Raw genomic sequence first — 18661 nt, 5'->3', positions numbered from 1 at the left:
TTTTGTGGTCGACAAGGGTGTTTCCCTTTGCTCCTACGTATTCCTCAATTGCGAAGAGGAAATCAGACCTACGTAGTTCTTTTTTATCAAGTGATTCTTTTTTACTTCAAGGTGATCATTTTAAGGCGTTGGACCTTGAAAATGATCAATTTTACTTAGTAAGAAATTGAAATGACAAACTTCAAAAACCTATTTTTATGGACGAGCTTGACTAGGCGAGTTGATTTTAGCCTTAGTTTCACTTTAGTTATTAGTCAATTCGATTAAGAATGAGAAATCCCAAAGAGAAAACGTCCAATTGATTTTTCGCTTTATTTTACTAAAAGGTTTTTTTTATTATTATATTATTATTTTACCCTTTTTTGATTTCCAACGTGGTTACAGCACGACCGAACGGTCGGAATTCATTTTAACCGAAGTTAACGGATAATACAATTCAAACGATCGGTGGAAATTTATTTTATTTTTAGTTTAAGCGAGAAATGACTTAAATAAAATGGTTTAAGCACGTCAAAAGGGGGTATAAAAAGTAAATAAAACGAGAATAAAAATACACGAAACACAATGTGGACCACCACGGGTACATAGAATGAATCGAAAAGCTTGGTTCGAGGTACTTACCTGTTGAAGATCGAAGAACGATGAAGAACGAATGAAGAACGTCGAAGAACGGTCGAAACCTTCGCGAAATTCCTTACGGAAACATTTCGGACGCGCCTCGGCTTAGATTTTCTTCATGGAAACAATTTTTCCAAGCAAATTCGAAAGAGAGATAAGTGCCTAAGGGGCTGAACCCTTTTTCACTTCACTTCTCCCCCTATTTATAGAAAATTGGGGGAGAAGCTTGCCACCCAGCTCGCCCAGGCGAGCTCAGCTCGCCCAGGCGAGCAGGGTTGCTTCCTCCAAAAGCAACAGCCTTCTGGAGGAATCTTCTGGAGGGCCCAAGTGGGCCTGGTTGCTATTTGCACCCCCATTTTTACTAAGTACACCCCCTTGCCTTTTTTTGGTGATTCTTTTTTCGTAAAGTTACGGAAACTTACGAATTTCGTGACGATACTTGTTTTCTTTCCGTAATGTTACGGAACCTTGCGGATTACATAATCATCCCCTTTTTTGACTTACGGAATGTTACGGAACCTCACTAATTGTGCAACGATGCTCCCATTTGATTTCCGGTGTGTCACGGAACTTTACGGATTGTGCATCAATATTTTCTTTTGTTTTTTGGCATGTCCCGGAATTTCACAAATTGCCTAATGATGAGTGTCAAGCACCTCACAAGGACCAAACAAAAGTTGCATGTCATCAAGCAAAGGTCCCCGGACGAAATTAGGGTATGACAGGACCCAAGATGGATTCTATTTGGCTGAGGGGTATTTGTTCAAAGAGGGAAAGCTTTGTATACCCCAAGGATCCATTAGGAAATTACTTGTGAAAGAGAGCCATGAGGGTGGGCTCATGGGCCATTTTGGGATAGACAAGACCCTTGTCTTACTCAAAGAAAAGCTTTATTGGCCCCATATGAACAAAGATTTCCATAAGCATTGCACTAGGTGTGTGGCTTGTTTACAAGCCAAATCTAGGGTGATGCCTCATGGGCTATACACACCCTTACCCATCCCCCCTGCACCTTCGGTAGACACTAGTATGGACTTTGTCCTTGGGCTTCCTAGAACCCAAAGAGGTGTAGACTCTATCTTTGTGGTGGTGGATAGGTTTAGCAAGATGGAACACTTTATACCATGCCACAAGGTGGATGATGCTTCCCACATCTCAAAACTCTTTTTCAGGGAAGTTGTGAGACTCCATGGTTTTCCTTGGACCATTGTGTCAGATAGAGATGCTAAGTTCCTTAGCCACTTCTGGAAAACCTTATGGGCTAAGCTAGGAACTAAACTTCTTTTCTCTACCACTTGTCATCCACAAACTGATGGGCAAACAGAGGTAGTGAATAGGTTTTTATCCACCCTTTTAAGGGCTCTTCTGAAAGGCAACTATAAGTCTTGGGATGAATATCTTCCTCATGTAGAATTTGCCTATAACAGGGGGGTTCATAGAACCACCAAGCAGTCCCCTTTTGAGGTTGTCTATGGGTTCAATCCCCTAACACCGTTAAACCTCATTCCCCTCCCATTGGACACTTCTTTTATACATAAAGAAGGGGAATCTAGGTCAGAGTTTGTAAAGAAGTTGCATGAGAGGGTTAAGAACCAAACAAAGGTGTATTCAACTAAAGGCAATAGAGGAAGAAAAGAGCTAGTTCTTAATAAGGGTGACTGGGTTTGGCTCCATCTTAGGAATGATAGATTCCCTACTAAAAGGAAATCCAAGCTTAGCCCTAGAGGGGATGGACTTTTTCAGGTTTTAGAGAGGATCAATAACAATGCCTATAGGTTGGACCTCCTAGAAGAGTATGGAGTCAGCACCACTTTTAACATTTCTGATTTAATTCCTTTTGTAGGTAGAGTTGATATTGAGAGGAGGAACTAACAAATTTGAGGTCAAATCCTCTTCAAGGGGAAGGGGATGATGCAATCCTCCCTAGGAAGGGACCAGTCACTAGAGCCATGAGCAAGAGGATTGGGCTAGAGTTGCTGAAGAAGGCCCTAGGGTTCTCGTGAACCTCAGGGTAGATTTCTGAGCCCATGGGCCAAGGTTGGGTCCAATTATCTTTGTATATATTAGACTAGGATGTCATTATATTTTGTCCTTGTCTTTAGGGCTCCATAATGTAGGTAGGGTACCCTAGAAATATAGGATTTTTCAGCCCTTGTATTTTAGGGCACCTAGACTAGTTTTTGTATTAGGGGTAGTTTTGTAATTTCACATGCATTAAGTGAATATTTGATGTATGTGTTGAGAAATAAATTTAATTGAATTGGGAGAAGCCTAATCCAATTAAATTTTAGAGCGGGAGGTGAGCATTTTCTTGCTACACCTCATTGCCACATCATATAGTCACACTTTGTGCATGTCCTTCATACTTTACATGCCTCATGACGCCTAAGCACACTTAGTGGAGAATCTTGGACTTGATCTTGGATCAGTGGGCTGAACCATAGCTAAGATTCACTAATCATAATTAGTGAAATTTTGGCTCCAAAATTTGGCTCCACAAATTCAATTTCAAATTCAAGTGAAATTTGAATAGAAATTCAAATTTTCCTCCAATTTTGTGTGAAACTTAGGCTATAAATAGAGGTCATGTGTGTGCATTTTTTTTTTAACTTTGATCATTTGAAAATTAAACTTCAAATTTTAGAGCTCTTTTAGAGCACAAAATTTTGTGCTCTTCTCTTCCTCTCCCTTCATTCATCTCCTTCTTCCTCCAAGCTCTTATCCATGGCCTCCTATGGTGGTGAGCTTTTTCTAGACTCATCTTCTCCTTGAAATGGCGTCTCCTCTCTCTCTTCCTTCTCCATTCCGCTGCCATTCATCTTTCAAGAAGCAAAGGAATCCATTGATGAAGAAGATCCTAGGCCTACAAGCTCCAATGGAGCTTACATCACAACATCTTTTCAAAAATTAATCTTAAAAGTGGATATCACCAAATCAGGATGAAAGAGGGTGATGAGTGGAAAACTGCTTTCAAGACCAAGTTTGGTTTGTATGAATGGCTAGTGATGCCTTTTGGGCTCACTAATGCACCAAGCACCTTTATGAGGCTTATGCATCATGTCTTAAGGGATTTCATAGGTAGATTTGTAGTTGTTTATTTTGATGATATTTGGTAACCATCATGATTTGTTCTCTTGTGCTTTAGGGTCATGTACTATTGTCCGGGCTAAGCTTTGGGCTTTTTTTCATGGTATTCAAATGGCTCTGTCGAAAGGCTTCTCAAATTTAAGGGTGGAAACTGATTTGAGTATTATAGTGCATATGGTTCAAATAGGAGTGACTCCTTATCATCCTTGTGCCCAACTGGTTTGAATCTTATAGCGGTTTAAGGCTGAGGGAGATATTTGCATCTCACACATATTGAGGGAGGGCAATGTTGTTGTTGCTGGAATTTTTTAATAAACCTTATAAAATACCAAAGAGCACCAAAACACATTAGGTCAGATTATCAAGAGGTTTTAAGAAATACCTGGATCCATAGAGCTTGATCAACATCCAGTAAAATCTTACAACGGTCACGAACAATTGGTTTAATGACCTTCCTCAACCAAATCACCTTCTTCCTTATGGGACCTTCGTTTTCTCTTCAAATGGGGAGAGGAGAAATTGTTTCTTGATTCAGTGTATTGGAGACCATAACCATGTCTTAGGTTTTAACCTATTAGGGTTCCCATTATCCCCTAATGGGCCAAACTGGTTTCTTCTCATTAAGCTCATATCAATTTTCTATTGGCAGTCTAATGGGCTCATTGAGTTAGATCTTTATATTGAGCCCATCTAAATGTAAATAACTAATATAAATGTTATAATATAATATGTAGCTCATATTAATTAATTAGTAATTATAAAATTTCTAACAATCTTCCACTTGGGCTTCATATTAACCTTAGACATTTATGTCACAAAATTCTTTAGGCGCGCAACCATATGTTATTTATTTTTAGACTCTTTTATACAATCTGGTCCATCTCATATAGCAACAGGAAACCACTGCAGTTTTCATTACAATTCAGCGTGACTAAGTCACAATGTCACCACTGTTACTCATACTCGATGACAGATCAAATATGGATAAGCGGCATGGAAATTACATACAATGTCATCTTAATCATGTTTATTTCCAGCTAGTCCAAACTTTATTCTTTATAGAGATCGATCCAAAGTGCAATACAAATATTGCACACAAAACAAGCTCAGAATAGAATGATAAATATCAACTTTATTTCTGCAGAAAATCCAAACAATACAAATATATGGAAAACATAAGATATAAAACATAAATGGGACTTCCACTAAACTAAGGTACTGTTAGGAACTACATCCATATGAGCAGTGTGCTCATGAAAAACTCTAGGTACCAAACCTTTAGTAAGTGGGTTAGCTAGCATGGAATCAGTCCCTATATGTTATATGGAAATCTTCCTATTCAGAATTCTTTCCTTCACAACCAGAAACTTGATGTCAATGAATTTTGACTTGGTTGCACTCATATTGTTGTTGGAGTAAAGAACTGTAGAGTTATTGTCACAATAAGTTTTCAATGGTCTTTCAATGCCATCGACCACACGCAAACTAGTGACAAATTTCCGCAACCATATCTCGTGATTAGATGCCTCAAAACAAGCAATGAACTTCGCAACCATGGTTGAAGAAGCTACAAGAGTCTGTTTGGTAAACTTCCAAGAGATAGCTCCTCCAGCCAACATATATATGTATCCAGAAGTGGAGCATTTTCTGTCGTGACATCCAGCAAAATCAGAGTCTGAGTACCCGATGATCTCCAAATTGTCAAACTTCTGATAAATGAGCATGTAGCCTTTTGTTCTCTTTAAGTAACGCATTACGCGTTTCACTGCCTTCCAATGCTACAATCCAGGATTACTTAAGTATCTGCCTAGAACTCTTACGACAAATGCTATGTCAGGACGAGTACAAACTTGAGCATACATCAAACTTCCTACTGTTGACGCATAGGGAATCTTCTACATCTTAGTTCTTTCAAGGACAATATTGGGGCATTGTTTGAGGCTGAATTTGTCCCCTTTAGCTATTGGGGTATCTCCTGGTTTACTATCTTTCATGCTGAATCTATCAAGTACTTTATCGATATAGCTCTCTAGTGACAACCTTAGGATACCTTGAGAGCGATCTCGTAGTATCTTAATACCTAACACAAAAGAAGCTTCCCCAAGATCTTTCATTTCAAAAAAAAATTTGTTAGAAATTTCTTGGTCTCCTATAAGAAGCCTATATCTCTGCTAGCAAGCAGTATATCATCGACATACAATACCAAGAATATGTATTTACTCCCACTGAACTTATGATATACACAATCATTAACTACATCTGTCTCAAAACCGTATGAGGTAATGACTTGATGGAACTTGAAATACCATTGACGGGAAGCCTGTTTGAGACCACAAATGGATTTATTTAGTTTTCATACCATGGACTTTGAGTCACCTAACATAAAGTTTTCTGGTTGCACCATATAAATCGTTTCTTCAATGTCACCATTTAGAAAAGCAGTCTTGACATCCATCTGATGTAGCTCTAAGTCAAAATGAGCTACCAATGCCATTATAGTTCTAAACGAATCCTTTGAAGATATTGGAGAAAAGGATTCTTTATAGTTAATGCCTTCCTTCTAAGTAAAGCCTTTAGCAACTAGACGAGCCTTATATCTCTCGATATTACCCTTTGAATCCTTCTTGGTTTTAAATATCCATTTACAACCAATAGGTTTCACACCTTTAGGAAACTCGACTAGATCCCAAACTTCATTGTCTTTCATAGACTTCATCTCATCCTTCATGGCATCAATTCATTTTATAGAGTTAGAACTATGCATAGCTTGGCAGAAGTTGATTGGATCATCTTTTGTTAAACCAACGTCATCCTCATGTTCTTGGAGAAATATAATATAATCATTTGAGATTGCACTTCTCCTCTCTCTAATGGATCTCCTTAATGGCACTTCTTGAGGTTTTTGAGGTTACTCTAAAGGTATTTGAGGGAGAACCTCATTGTTGTCTTGTTCTGGAATAATTTCAATAGTTTGAACATTGTCTTCTATTACTGGAGTTGTGTCTTGAATAGTTATAGGTACGAGGACTTGATCACTGTAGATAACAGGTTCTTCCTCAAAGACAACATTCCTTATGTTCTTATATGTATAAAACAAAATACAAACGCCAGACACGTACAAAATACCAATGTCGGACACGTACAAAATACCAACTTTGTACAAGAACTTATGTTCTCTTTCTTCCCAAACTCAACTTCCTCAAGAAATCTCGCATTTCCCGTCTCGAAAAAGGATCTTAAGGTGTGATTGTAAAATTTATAGCCCCAAGAGTGTTCAGCATAGCCAACAAAATAGTAGCTAATTGTTCTTGAGTCCAACTTTCTTTCATGTGGCCTATAAGGCCATGCCTTAGCTGGACAAACCCAAATGTGCAAATGTTTAATGCTTGGCCTTTTACCAGTCCAAAGTTCATAAGGGGTTTTCTTAACTGCTTTACTTGGCACCCTATTAAGGATGTAAATTGCGGTCTTTAAGGCTTCTCCCAAAAGTGACTCTGGCAAAGAATAATGACTAATCATACTTCTCACCATATCCTTAAGAGTTCAGTTTCTTCATTCTGCTACATCATTCATGCTAGGTTTGCCCGACATAGTGTATTGTGGAACAATTCCACACTCTTTGAGGAAAAGCGCAAAAGGTCCTAGACGTTGTTTTCTTGATCCATCATATCTGCCATAGTACTCACCACCACGGTCAGATTTGACAGCCTTAATTTTCTTTCCAAGTTGAAGTTCAACCTCAGCCTTGAAAGTCTTAAAAACTTCTAGGGATTGGGATTTCTCATGTATCAAATATAGTTAACTGTATCTAGAGTAGTCATCTATGAACGTAATGAAATATTATTGTCCATTCCAAGAAGTTGTAGGAAAAGGACCACAAATATCTGTATGCACTAGTTCTAAGACGTCTTTAGCTCTTTTGGCACCTAATTTCCTTATGTTTGTTCATTTTCCCTTTATGCATTTAACACAGACCTCAAAGTCCGATAAATCCAAAGGGTCAAGAATTTCATCCAACACAAATCTCTGAATTCTCTATTTAGAGATATGGCCTAAATGCTTATGCCATAAGGTGGCTGAATTCTCATTCAACTTTCATTTTGTACCATGTGAACTTATTTGGAGTATTTCATTATAGGAACTAACAACATCAAGCATGTAAAGATTATCAATTAAAGAACCAGAACCAACCATATTTGAATTTTGGTAGAGACTAACTTTATTATTTCCAAATGAACAAGAAAATCCAAATTTGTCCAAACTTGAAATAGAAATCAAATTCCGTCTAAAAGATGGTACAACAAAAGTTTCAAATAAATCCAAATAAAATCCAGTTTTTAACTGTAATCTAAAAATTCCAATAGCTTCCACTGCAACCTTCTTGCCATCACCCACAAAGATGAACCTTTCATCATCACTTGGTGGTCAGCTCCACAGGCAACCCTGCATAGTCATACTTATGTGAGTAGTAGCACCAGAATCTACCCACCAAGTATCTTTAGGTACAAAAGCCAAATTAACTTCAGAACAAACTAGAATAAGAAATTTACCTTTCATCACACACCATGCGGCATACTTGGGACACTCTTTCTTCATGTGTCCCGACTTCTTGCAAAAGTAACAGGTAAATTCCTCATCCTTCTTTTGTTTCTTTTGCTGAGAAGTCCCTTCCGCAACACCCTTAGTCTTCTTCCTTTTCTTATTCTGAGAGGTCAAAGTCAAGTGAGCACTCTCAGTCCTATGTCTCTACAGCCTCTCCTCCTCTTGCACACAGTGAGATATAAGCTCATTGAGGGATCATTTGTCCTTTTGAGTGTTATAGCTCACTTTGAATTGCCCAAAGTGTGCAGGAAGCAAGATCAAAACCAAGTGCAGTAGCAAGTCTTCACCAAGCTCTAACTTAAGTGACTTGAGTTTCGATGCGAGATTGGACATCTCCATAATGTACTCCCTTATGTTCCCTTTGCCTTTATACTTCATGGAGATGAGTTTAGCCAAAAGGTTACTCATCTCCCCTTTTTCATTTTTGGCAAAGTATTGCTCAATTTCCTCAAGGAATTTCTTTGCACTTTGACCCTCAGAAATAAAGCCTCGAAACGCCTCTGGAATAGAGCGCTTCATGATCATAAGGCACATTCGGTTGGACCGATCCCACTTCTCAATTTTTACCTCATTAGAGGTTTCTGGAGTGGAAATGGGTCATTCCGTCCTTAGTGCCAAGTCCAAATCCATACAGCCAAGAACAATTTCTACGACTTCTTTCCATACCTTAAAATTTGTCCCATTCAGCATTGGGATAGAATTCACTTGGGCAATAACATTGGCAGCACTGAAAATATTAACTAAAGAGAGAGAAAAAAAACTAATAACATGTTCACAAATAATCAAGCAAGTCATATAAAGTATATATAACAAGACATGCAAATATTTCTCATAACAGATCCATCACAAGATACACATGACAACATTAATTCTAGTCTTTGGATAGAGAAATTAATTTGTAATTGGTACTCTCAATGCAATGATCAAATATTGACAATTAGTTCTGTCAAATAATAGTCTTTCTTTGGACCAAATATTATTCACATGAAAAAAAACTTTATAATTGTCACATACTTATCATCGCATGTATGTTATTATTTGGTCAAATTGTGTCTTCCTTTGGGTCGAACACAATTTGCATAAATAATTCCATACTAACATCCATGCAATTTAATTAAATCAATTTACACAATAGAGGTTACTTTGGCAACATAATGGTTCAATCAATTTAATTAAAATTACCGGACACGCAAATAAATGGAAAGAATCTGTAATGGTTAAATTTGCACCCAATTATGATAGCAGTAAATATTTGAAAATAACATCATAGTAAACTAATTATGCATCTAAAACAAATATACCACAGTACTATCACAAATTTATACTAACCATAAGAATATCATAAACTATCAGCCTATCACCGATTCATGAAGGAAAAACAGTTGGCAAAAAAGAAACAATAAATTATTCATATAAGACCAAAGACCATTACCTTATTACAGATTCATATAAACAAAATATATATATATATATATATATATATATATATATATATATATATATATATATATATATATATATGAAACTGTGCCTCGTACAAAACATCATGATAATGACATACATATAGATTCACAAATCGCACACAATGACCTTATATAAAAATACAAGTCCCTGTGTGGCTTTGTATTTGACATAAAGAGTTTTCGTAAATCTTATATGTATAAAACAAAAAAAAAACACTTTCTTGCTCACGAAATATATATTGTTCAAGAAAACCAACGCTGGATACATATAACCTTTATCCCAAATAGAATAATATGTAAGCACGCGCGTCACAAACTAAAAAACTGTGTACAAACCCGTAAATCAAATGCAGAGACTTTTTATTCATTTGAAAAAAAAAAGGAAAAACTTTACAACCATGACACATAAATTTATGGGTTTTACAATTTTATTGATCGAAATAGTTTCTCCCCAAAATAAAATTAGGGTTCATACAACTAAAACGATCTAGATATAATACATATCAAACAACTTTAAATCCTAATAATTTAACAGTAATGGTGGCTCTAATACCACTTGTTGGAATTTTTTAATAAACCTTATAAAATACTAAATAAGTACCAAAACACATTACGTCAGATTATCAAGAGGTTTTAAGGAATACCTAGATCCATAGAGCTTGATCAATACGTAGTGAAATCTTACGATGATTACAGACAATTGGTTTAATGACTTTCCTCAACCAAATCACCTTCTTTCTTATATAGGACATTTGTTTTCTCTTCAGATGGGGAGATGAGGAATTGTTTCTTGATTTGGTGTATTGAGGATCATAACCATGTCTTAGGTTTTAACCTATTAGGGTTTCCATTATCCCTTAATGGGTCAAACTGGTTTCCGCTCATTTCAATTTTCTGTTGGCAATCTAATAGGCTTATTGAATTAAATCATTTTATATTAAACCCATATAAATGTAAATAACTAATATAAATGTTATAATATAATATGTAGCATATATTAATTAATTAGAAATTATAAAATTCTTAACCGTTGCTATTGTTGGTTGATGCCAATGGGGTTGCTATAATATGTAAATAACATTTTTTGTCTTTGCTATTGTTGGTTGATGCCAATGGGGTTGTTTTTGTTTGGTAGTTAGTTTTCTTTGTTGTTTCGGACTTGGGTCCCTCTTTTAAAAAAACATTATTGTTTAGAATCAAACGTTTCACTAAAAGCCGAGTGCAATTTCTGACGCATTTTTAACCTCAAGCACCCCAGGGAAAAAAAAAAAACATGTTCGGCTTGGCATTTCCATTCTCCAACAGCAAGAGGACTTTAGTGTATATTTGGATAAACAAAGATAAAGACAAGACGGGAAGAAAAATCGCAATAATCCGAATCCAAACTGCCCCCTCATCAACAAATTAAAATAAAACCCTTCTTCTTTTACTTTTATTTATTATTATGATTTATTTCTTTGGGGACGGTTCATCTTCTCCTATTTAAAAATATCCACTCCAACCAAACTTAAAAATAGAGTTTCCATACACTCTTGCACAGAAACAAAACTCGCTTCCGAGTTCCGATCCTCAAGACAGAAACCCGAGAACTTCTCATAACACAATGCTCTTTCCGTTAGTTCCACTTCCTCTCCCACTCTGACTCAGTTCCCATTTAAAAGCAAACCCTCTCAAATCAAAGACTCTCTCTAACCCTTGTCCTTTATCATTATCATCACATTCATAACTCTTTCACAATTTGGATATATAATTATGCAACCCTGTAGCAGAGAAATGCAAGGCCTCAACTCCCTCTTAAATTCTTCATCCCAAATCTCCCTTCAAGACCTTCACAATCACACCACTAACCAGATCCAAAATTCACACATGAACCACCAACACCACCACCAACAACAACAACAACACCAACAACAACAACACCAACTTGCTCACTTTGATTCAACTTCTCACGACGACTTTCTCGAACAAATGCTCTCTTCCTGCTCTTGGACAGATCTCAACCATAACAAGCCATTATTATGGGACCCTAACACCCCCAACGACATCAAGCCCCCCGACGAAACGACGCCGTCCAACAACAACGACGACGCTACTGCTAATGTCGTTTTTCCCTCCTTCGACGAGCACTCCACCTTAGCCTCCAAGTTCCGCAACCACCAGATCAGCCCCAACAACGCCCCAAAAAACGCCGCGGCGGCGGCTTTCATGCTCCAACACCAACTCCTTAGAGACTCTGGTCTTCTCAACATGCCACTTTCCTTGCCTGGAAACGACGTCGTTGACGCTTCTTCCTTCAAATCCCCCAATCCCGTACCACACTCTTACACTATAACCGTAAATTTCTCTTTTTCTTTTGTTTTTTTCATAATTTTATACCAAAATTTTCTTTTCTAGGGTGGTGAGGCTTCAGTCCAAGCTCTCTACAACGGGTTCGCCGGATCTCTGCATGGCGCAGGCCAATCCTCGAACCAGACTCAGCATTTTCAAAACCCTCAGGTTTTTTTACAGAGTGATTAAGTTATTTTAAAAAAGTTACTCTTCGTATTCACCTTTTTATTATTATTTAATTTATTAATTTTTTATTTGGATGGCAGGGAAGTTCGAATCCAATGCAAGGCCAAAATTTTGGGGCGGCACCAGCTGGTGGCGGTGGCGCAACGAACCAAGCTCCGGGGAGTGGCGCTGCCGCGGGCGGCGCGCCGGCTCAGCCAAGGCAAAGGGTTCGAGCTAGGAGAGGACAAGCCACGGACCCACACAGCATCGCTGAAAGGGTACTTGCTGTTTTTGTTTCTGACTTTAATTCTTGGCTTCATTTAATAGCATCTTTAGATGTTCGGGAAATGGAGCCCAATAATTTCATGTTGTGAACAATATCCTAGTCTATTATTTAATGAAACTAGTAGCAGTGACTAGTGAGTGACAGATTGAATAATGAGATTAATTGTAGCTAGGGTTTGTGAATTGTGAGTTTTGAAAGAAAAATAAAAGAAACGAAAACAAATGCCACAATAATAGGACAGAATCGATTTGTTTCCCGGGAAGTTAAGCAGAAAATAGTGTTTTTTTTTTTGGTTATTCTGAAGTTGGTTGAATATGCTGTTTGTGGCAGTTACGAAGGGAGAGAATCGCAGAGAGAATGAAGGCCCTACAGGAACTGGTTCCCAATGCCAACAAGGTAAATGCCCGTTTTCCGCGGCAATCAATCCTCAAATTTTGTTTGTTTTTTTTTTCTTGTTAATTACATATTAAAAGAAATTGAAACAGAAGTCACAATAATCGGCCACACGATGAGGGCACTTTGCAAGACAGTAACAGTAATTTTGCTGTGTAATTATGTAGGGGCAAATGGGTCATTATCATGCTAGTAAAATAAACTAGTTGTTATTTGTTAATGTCATTTTCTTATATATACAAAGCTTGTTACTGTTATGTATTTCCATGTTAGTGTAACATGAAAAAAAAATGGTTGGTAACTTCTAATAACAAATTATAAGATTGATTTAACGGTGAATAAAAAAGATATCCTAAATTTAAATTTTTTTATTAATAAAAATAAATAAATTAATAATTAATATTTACAAAAAAAATGGTGGTGAAGAGGTGCTGAGTGTTTGTCTTGCCCTCTCATCATACGATGTTTGCGTACTTGAAATACTAAGCTTGATAGCAGAGGGGCTTAGGTCCCACATCCCACAATGATCAATGGTCACGGTAGGGACCAAGAAGGGTTGCTATTCTGACTTCTGAGTGATATTGAAAGGGTAGTCTAGACATAACATATGAACAATTAATATCACTATTATAATGTTTATTTGCAAATATTATTGTCATTATTATATGTTAACATTATATGGGTCAATCGCTAATTGAAATATTCGTTTGGTTTGTGGAATGACAGACAGACAAGGCATCCATGCTAGATGAGATCATCGATTACGTGAAGTTCCTGCAGCTCCAAGTCAAGGTGCGCATCCCGCGTTTTTCTCTTGTACTAGCATTTCTTTATTTGATTTTGTTCCTCATCAGCATCAATTAATAGCATATTTTAATTACCCCAGTTGATTATTTAATTAGAGACTCTAACTAAGTATGGGCTTGTGCTTATTAAATTCTACTGACTCCTAACTTCAATAAAATAATTAAATTGTGTTATTGCTTGGGTTACAGGTTCTGAGCATGAGCAGACTGGGCGGTGCAGCTGCTGTCGCTCCCCTTGTTGCTGATATGTACTCTGAGGTTATTACTTATTACTATACAAATGCTCTTCCATTTTCATTTACTATCTAATAACAAAAATGTTAGATCAACATTCAATATGTTATTCAAGGTATAGAAAAAAAAGAAAAAAATATAAAAAATTTATGATGTAAGAGAAAAAATTAATAAATATTAGTAAAGTGTTTAAAATTATGAGTTATCTAATAATAACCCACGGAAAATTTTCAACAGATAATTTTCCTTTGTAGCATTTTTGTTCCTCCTAACCGTAATAATAATGTTAGCACAGATTATATATATATACACTTCAAATTTTGTCTATTTTACATTGCTCCTCCCTTATAAAAAGAAACTAGTGAAAAATTATTGTAAATTTTCTGTTAAAATAGAAACACTACAAAGAGAAGCTAGAGGTTTCTTTATATTAGAATTATTTGCTGGCTATACACTACTTGAATGAACCAAACTTTGAGAGGATAAAATGGAAGGGAAAACATGAGAGGGTTTCTGTAAGAACAAAAAAAATAAAAGTACTAGCAATGAAGAAAATATGGAACAGACTGCGCACCATCCATCAAGATGTCGGAGAGAGATGGGTCTTTGTTTCTTTGCCACATCCCCACCAACCCACCCAAAACATTTTCACTTGGCTTTGGCTTATTTCCAAATTCTCAAATTCTCAATCACCACAAAACGACAATCCAAAAGCAGCACGCGTGCCCACTTTCTCAGATTCCCCCTTGTCTCTCTCTCTCTCTCACGCACAGACGGGCCTTTCTTTCTTTCTTTCTATTTTCTTTTTCTTTTTCTTTTATTTTCGCCACTTTCCGTCAAAAACCGACGGTCACGTGACCGTTTTATGTTTGCAGGGAGGCGGTGACTGCATCCAAGCCAACGGCAACAGTAACGGCGGTGGGGCCCACGCTCCAAACTCCAACACCAACCAAACGTCAGCGACAACACCCTCAAACGACAGCCTAACGATGACGGAGCACCAGGTAGCGAAACTAATGGAAGAAGACATGGGTTCCGCCATGCAGTACCTTCAAGGGAAGGGTCTTTGCCTCATGCCAATCTCCCTCGCCACTGCAATCTCCACTGCCACGTGTCACACCAGGAACGTTACCGTTAACGTTAACCCCTTGATCAATGCCGCCGCCGCCGCCCAGATTCCGACAGCCGCCAACCCCGCTGGTGACGGGCCGTCGTCTCCGAGCATGTCCGTGCTGACGGTGCAGTCCGCCGTCGCGGTCAACGACGGCTCCGCCGCCGTGAAGGACGCTGCCTCCGTTTCGAAGCCGTGATGACAGCGTTTGTGTGACTTTATAGGAAAAAAAAAAGAAAAAAACATAAAGTGGACAAAGGACAGAAAATGACGTGTGTTTTTTTAAAAAAGGAGCCGTTAAAGTCTACGAAAATAAGGCGTCAGGGATACGGAGGACTCGACGACGCCGTATTTACCTAGACTTTGTTTGGCTGATGATGCTACCTCTGAACAAACCAATCACAAACTCCACCATGCCAAATGATAAAAAAACTCCACCATGACAATTACCTACTTTGTTTATTATTATTATTATTATTATTATTATTATTAACTGTCGCTTTTGGTTTCTTTTGTTCATTGTTTTTTCTTGAAAAAAAATTAGTGGATTTCTTCTCTTTTTGCTTTTTCGTTTCCGTCTAAATAACAAGTTGGACTGTCTTTGACTTTGTACGCGCGTTTACGTTTTTTAATGCGTTCCATTCACTTATAAATATCAAGCCTTAAATTATGCTATTTCATTTTTTTAGATTAGGAGTATAATTTAGCGTTGATTGTGGATTCGAGATGAAATTTGTCTAATGACGTAATATGAAAAATGTAAAATATTATATTCTTCATATGATATAATGAAGTTAAAGCTCATTCTCATGAAAAATTAAAGATGAATGCAGAGAAATTTTTGCTTATTCGAAGGATTCGTATCAGAAAAAAGAGATTCGTTCATTATAAACTATATCAACTATCTATTTATAATTTACTATGTCAAAAAAATATATTTATCTTTCACTTAAGATAAATATTTAATTTTTAATGTTTTTAATGTTTTATCAAGTGAAGAAAATAAAATCAATAATCTTGTCATGTTCATATTTAATTTAAGGTTTAAATATGTTTTTCATTATTATAAATATCGAAAAGTTTAGAATCTATCTTTACAAATTTTTCAATATATTTTTGTCCTCGTAAAATTGAGATGTGTTATTTTTTTGTCAAAGATTAGGCTTGGACAAATATGAGTTTATGTGATATTTTTTAAAATTTAAATGATAGGCTAATATATGTTTGTCGTTCTTATAAATATCAAAATGTTCGTAAAATTAAAATCTGTTACTTTTTTGCTCGGACATTGGTTCGGGTAAATCCAAACTTTCATGTCACTTTTTCATTGGTTCCATTGATGACGATAGGAGTAGATGATTTCTAGGGATTAAAACCCGTCACAAAAATGCATTCTCAGTCCACTAGGCTAATCCGAGAGAGAGGTGAATTTGGAAGTCAGGTACATGTTGAGTTTGTCGGCGGGTTTGATTCCAATAGAACATTGAAATTGGTATTCATAGCATTGAGTCTCAGAGTGAAGGTGTTAGGTTTTCGGAAGGAAAGAGAATTCAAAGAAGAAGAAGATGATAGGGCCAATAAAGTGGTGTTGGTTATTGCAGTTGAACAAAACATTTAAGAAAGAAAAATAAAAAAAAATGTTTATTTGAATTTAAAGATGAAGAAAGTTAGGAAAAAAGGAGGTTAAGAAAGAGGAATTTATAAATTTGTAGTTTTTTTTTTTTTTTTGCATTTTGTGGTGATTTTTAACCCCAGAAATCACTCACTCCCACAGTCATCAACGCAACAACTGAAAGAGTGACACATAGGTTTGGATACCTAAACTTACGTCCTGGCCAAAAAGTAGCAGACTTCAATTTCTCGAGGATGAAAAAAGACTCAAAATTTTGCAGGGATGAATTTCAAACTTTTTGATATCTATAGGAATGAAAAACATATTTTAGCCTTAATTTATTAATACTAGAGAACCTTTTTCCAAGTTAAAAATAGACTCCTATTAAATATAATATGACATGTGAGGAGAATAATAAAGAGAAAGTAGAGAAAAAGAGAGTTAAGAGAGAATGATAATTGTATGTATTCATTCCAAGAGGAGTGACATATATATAGATAAAGATAACTAAAGAGTTACAAAAGATAAATACAAATAAAGATAAAAGAAGATAATGACATCCAAAAAAGATTATTCATAACACTTCCCCTTGGATGTCCATTATTTGAGAATGTGCCTCGTTAAAATCTTACTAGGAAAAATCCTATGGGATATAAACCTAGTAAAGAAAAAAAGAGTACATCATTCTTTAATACATTATCATCTGCCTCATTGAAAACCTTGTCAGGAAAACCCAGTGGGATAAAACCATGGCTAAAGGAAAAAGAGTGTAGAACATATTTATTTCTCATTCTCATGCAGACAATCATCTTTAAGATGATGAAATAAAATCTTGTGAATTAGTTGCTCAAAAGTTTTCCTTGATAATGACTTTGGAAAGAAATCTTCTAGATTCTCACGCGAATGGACTTGTTGAACATTTATATCACCGTTCTTTTGAAGATCATGGGTGAAAAATAACTTTAGTAAAATGTGCTTTGTTCTATCTCCTTTGATGTATCATTCTTTCAACTGAGTAATACATATAACATTGTGCTCACATGTGATCGTCAATGTCATTTTTTCATATGTTTGACTAAAATTTCTCCATGATTGGTTTATGTGCCTATTTTGACTTGTTTCACATATTGTCATGGAATAGTTGTATCACCTCATGTAAACTTATGACATGTCATCAAAGGAATCTGACAAATAACCTCTAAAATAAAGAAGTACATGCTTAAATGTTTTTGTATTGGTGAAGAATTATATTTTGCTAGTGAATAAGTGAGAAATGATATATCAGGTCGTGTATGTATAGTAAGATATATTAGTGTTTCAATAACACTAAGACATGGTACTTCAGGATCAAATACTTCTTCATTCATCCTCAATATCTTGATGCACACAAGTTTTATTCTTCAAGTATCCAATTTCCCAAACAAAACTTTGTGTTTCCTAGGTCCTTCATCTTAAACTGTTTGTTAAATCAATCTATAGCTTTGGAAGCTGTTTAGGAGTTCCAAAATTATTTGTCATCTTCATAAATAACAATTACATCAAATTCATTTCTATGTTTTTAGTAAATATACATGAACAAATGAGATGATTTTATTTCCTTTTATTAAATATTATTGAGATGATTAAATCCTATAGGAGTTCTTCATAGCCTAGATTGTTTTAGTCTATACAGAGACTTGATCAATTTGATAGGATAATCTTCTCAATAATCTATACTATTGGGAAAATTATATCCTTTGAGTATGTGGACTACAGGTCCAAAATCCTAACTAGTTTTACGCCTTTGAGTATATAGACTATGTAACATTCCTGATTGTCAACTTGGTGACTCTCACACTATGATACTTCACACGGTGGCACTTCACCCAACTCCTTGTTTGTCAGAATCCTCCGAAGGTAGTCATTTCTAAGACCTCAAAAATCAACTCTGTTTACTTTGAGGATCAATCACTGACC

The 18661-nt window shown here is 36.2% G+C and overlaps 1 protein-coding gene across 1 annotated transcript; it reads left to right on the top strand.

Moving 5' to 3' along the window:
- Nucleotides 1-11181: 11181 nt before the first annotated feature.
- Nucleotides 11182-15650, top strand: LOC100807286 (bHLH transcription factor RHL1). The gene is made up of 7 exons (XM_003533839.5): nt 11182-12080; nt 12165-12266; nt 12365-12541; nt 12880-12945; nt 13669-13734; nt 13938-14006; nt 14858-15650. The coding sequence occupies exons 1-7, from the start codon at nt 11523-11525 to the stop codon at nt 15290-15292; spliced, it is 1473 nt and encodes a 490-aa protein (XP_003533887.2). The 5' UTR covers nt 11182-11522; the 3' UTR covers nt 15293-15650.
- Nucleotides 15651-18661: the final 3011 nt, after the last annotated feature.

This window comes from Glycine max, chromosome 9 (assembly GCF_000004515.6).
Source record: "Glycine max cultivar Williams 82 chromosome 9, Glycine_max_v4.0, whole genome shotgun sequence".
Lineage (NCBI taxonomy): Eukaryota > Viridiplantae > Streptophyta > Magnoliopsida > Fabales > Fabaceae > Glycine > Glycine max.
The sequence above is the reverse complement of the archived record's forward strand: the minus strand, read 5'-3'. Positions and strand labels throughout refer to the sequence as shown.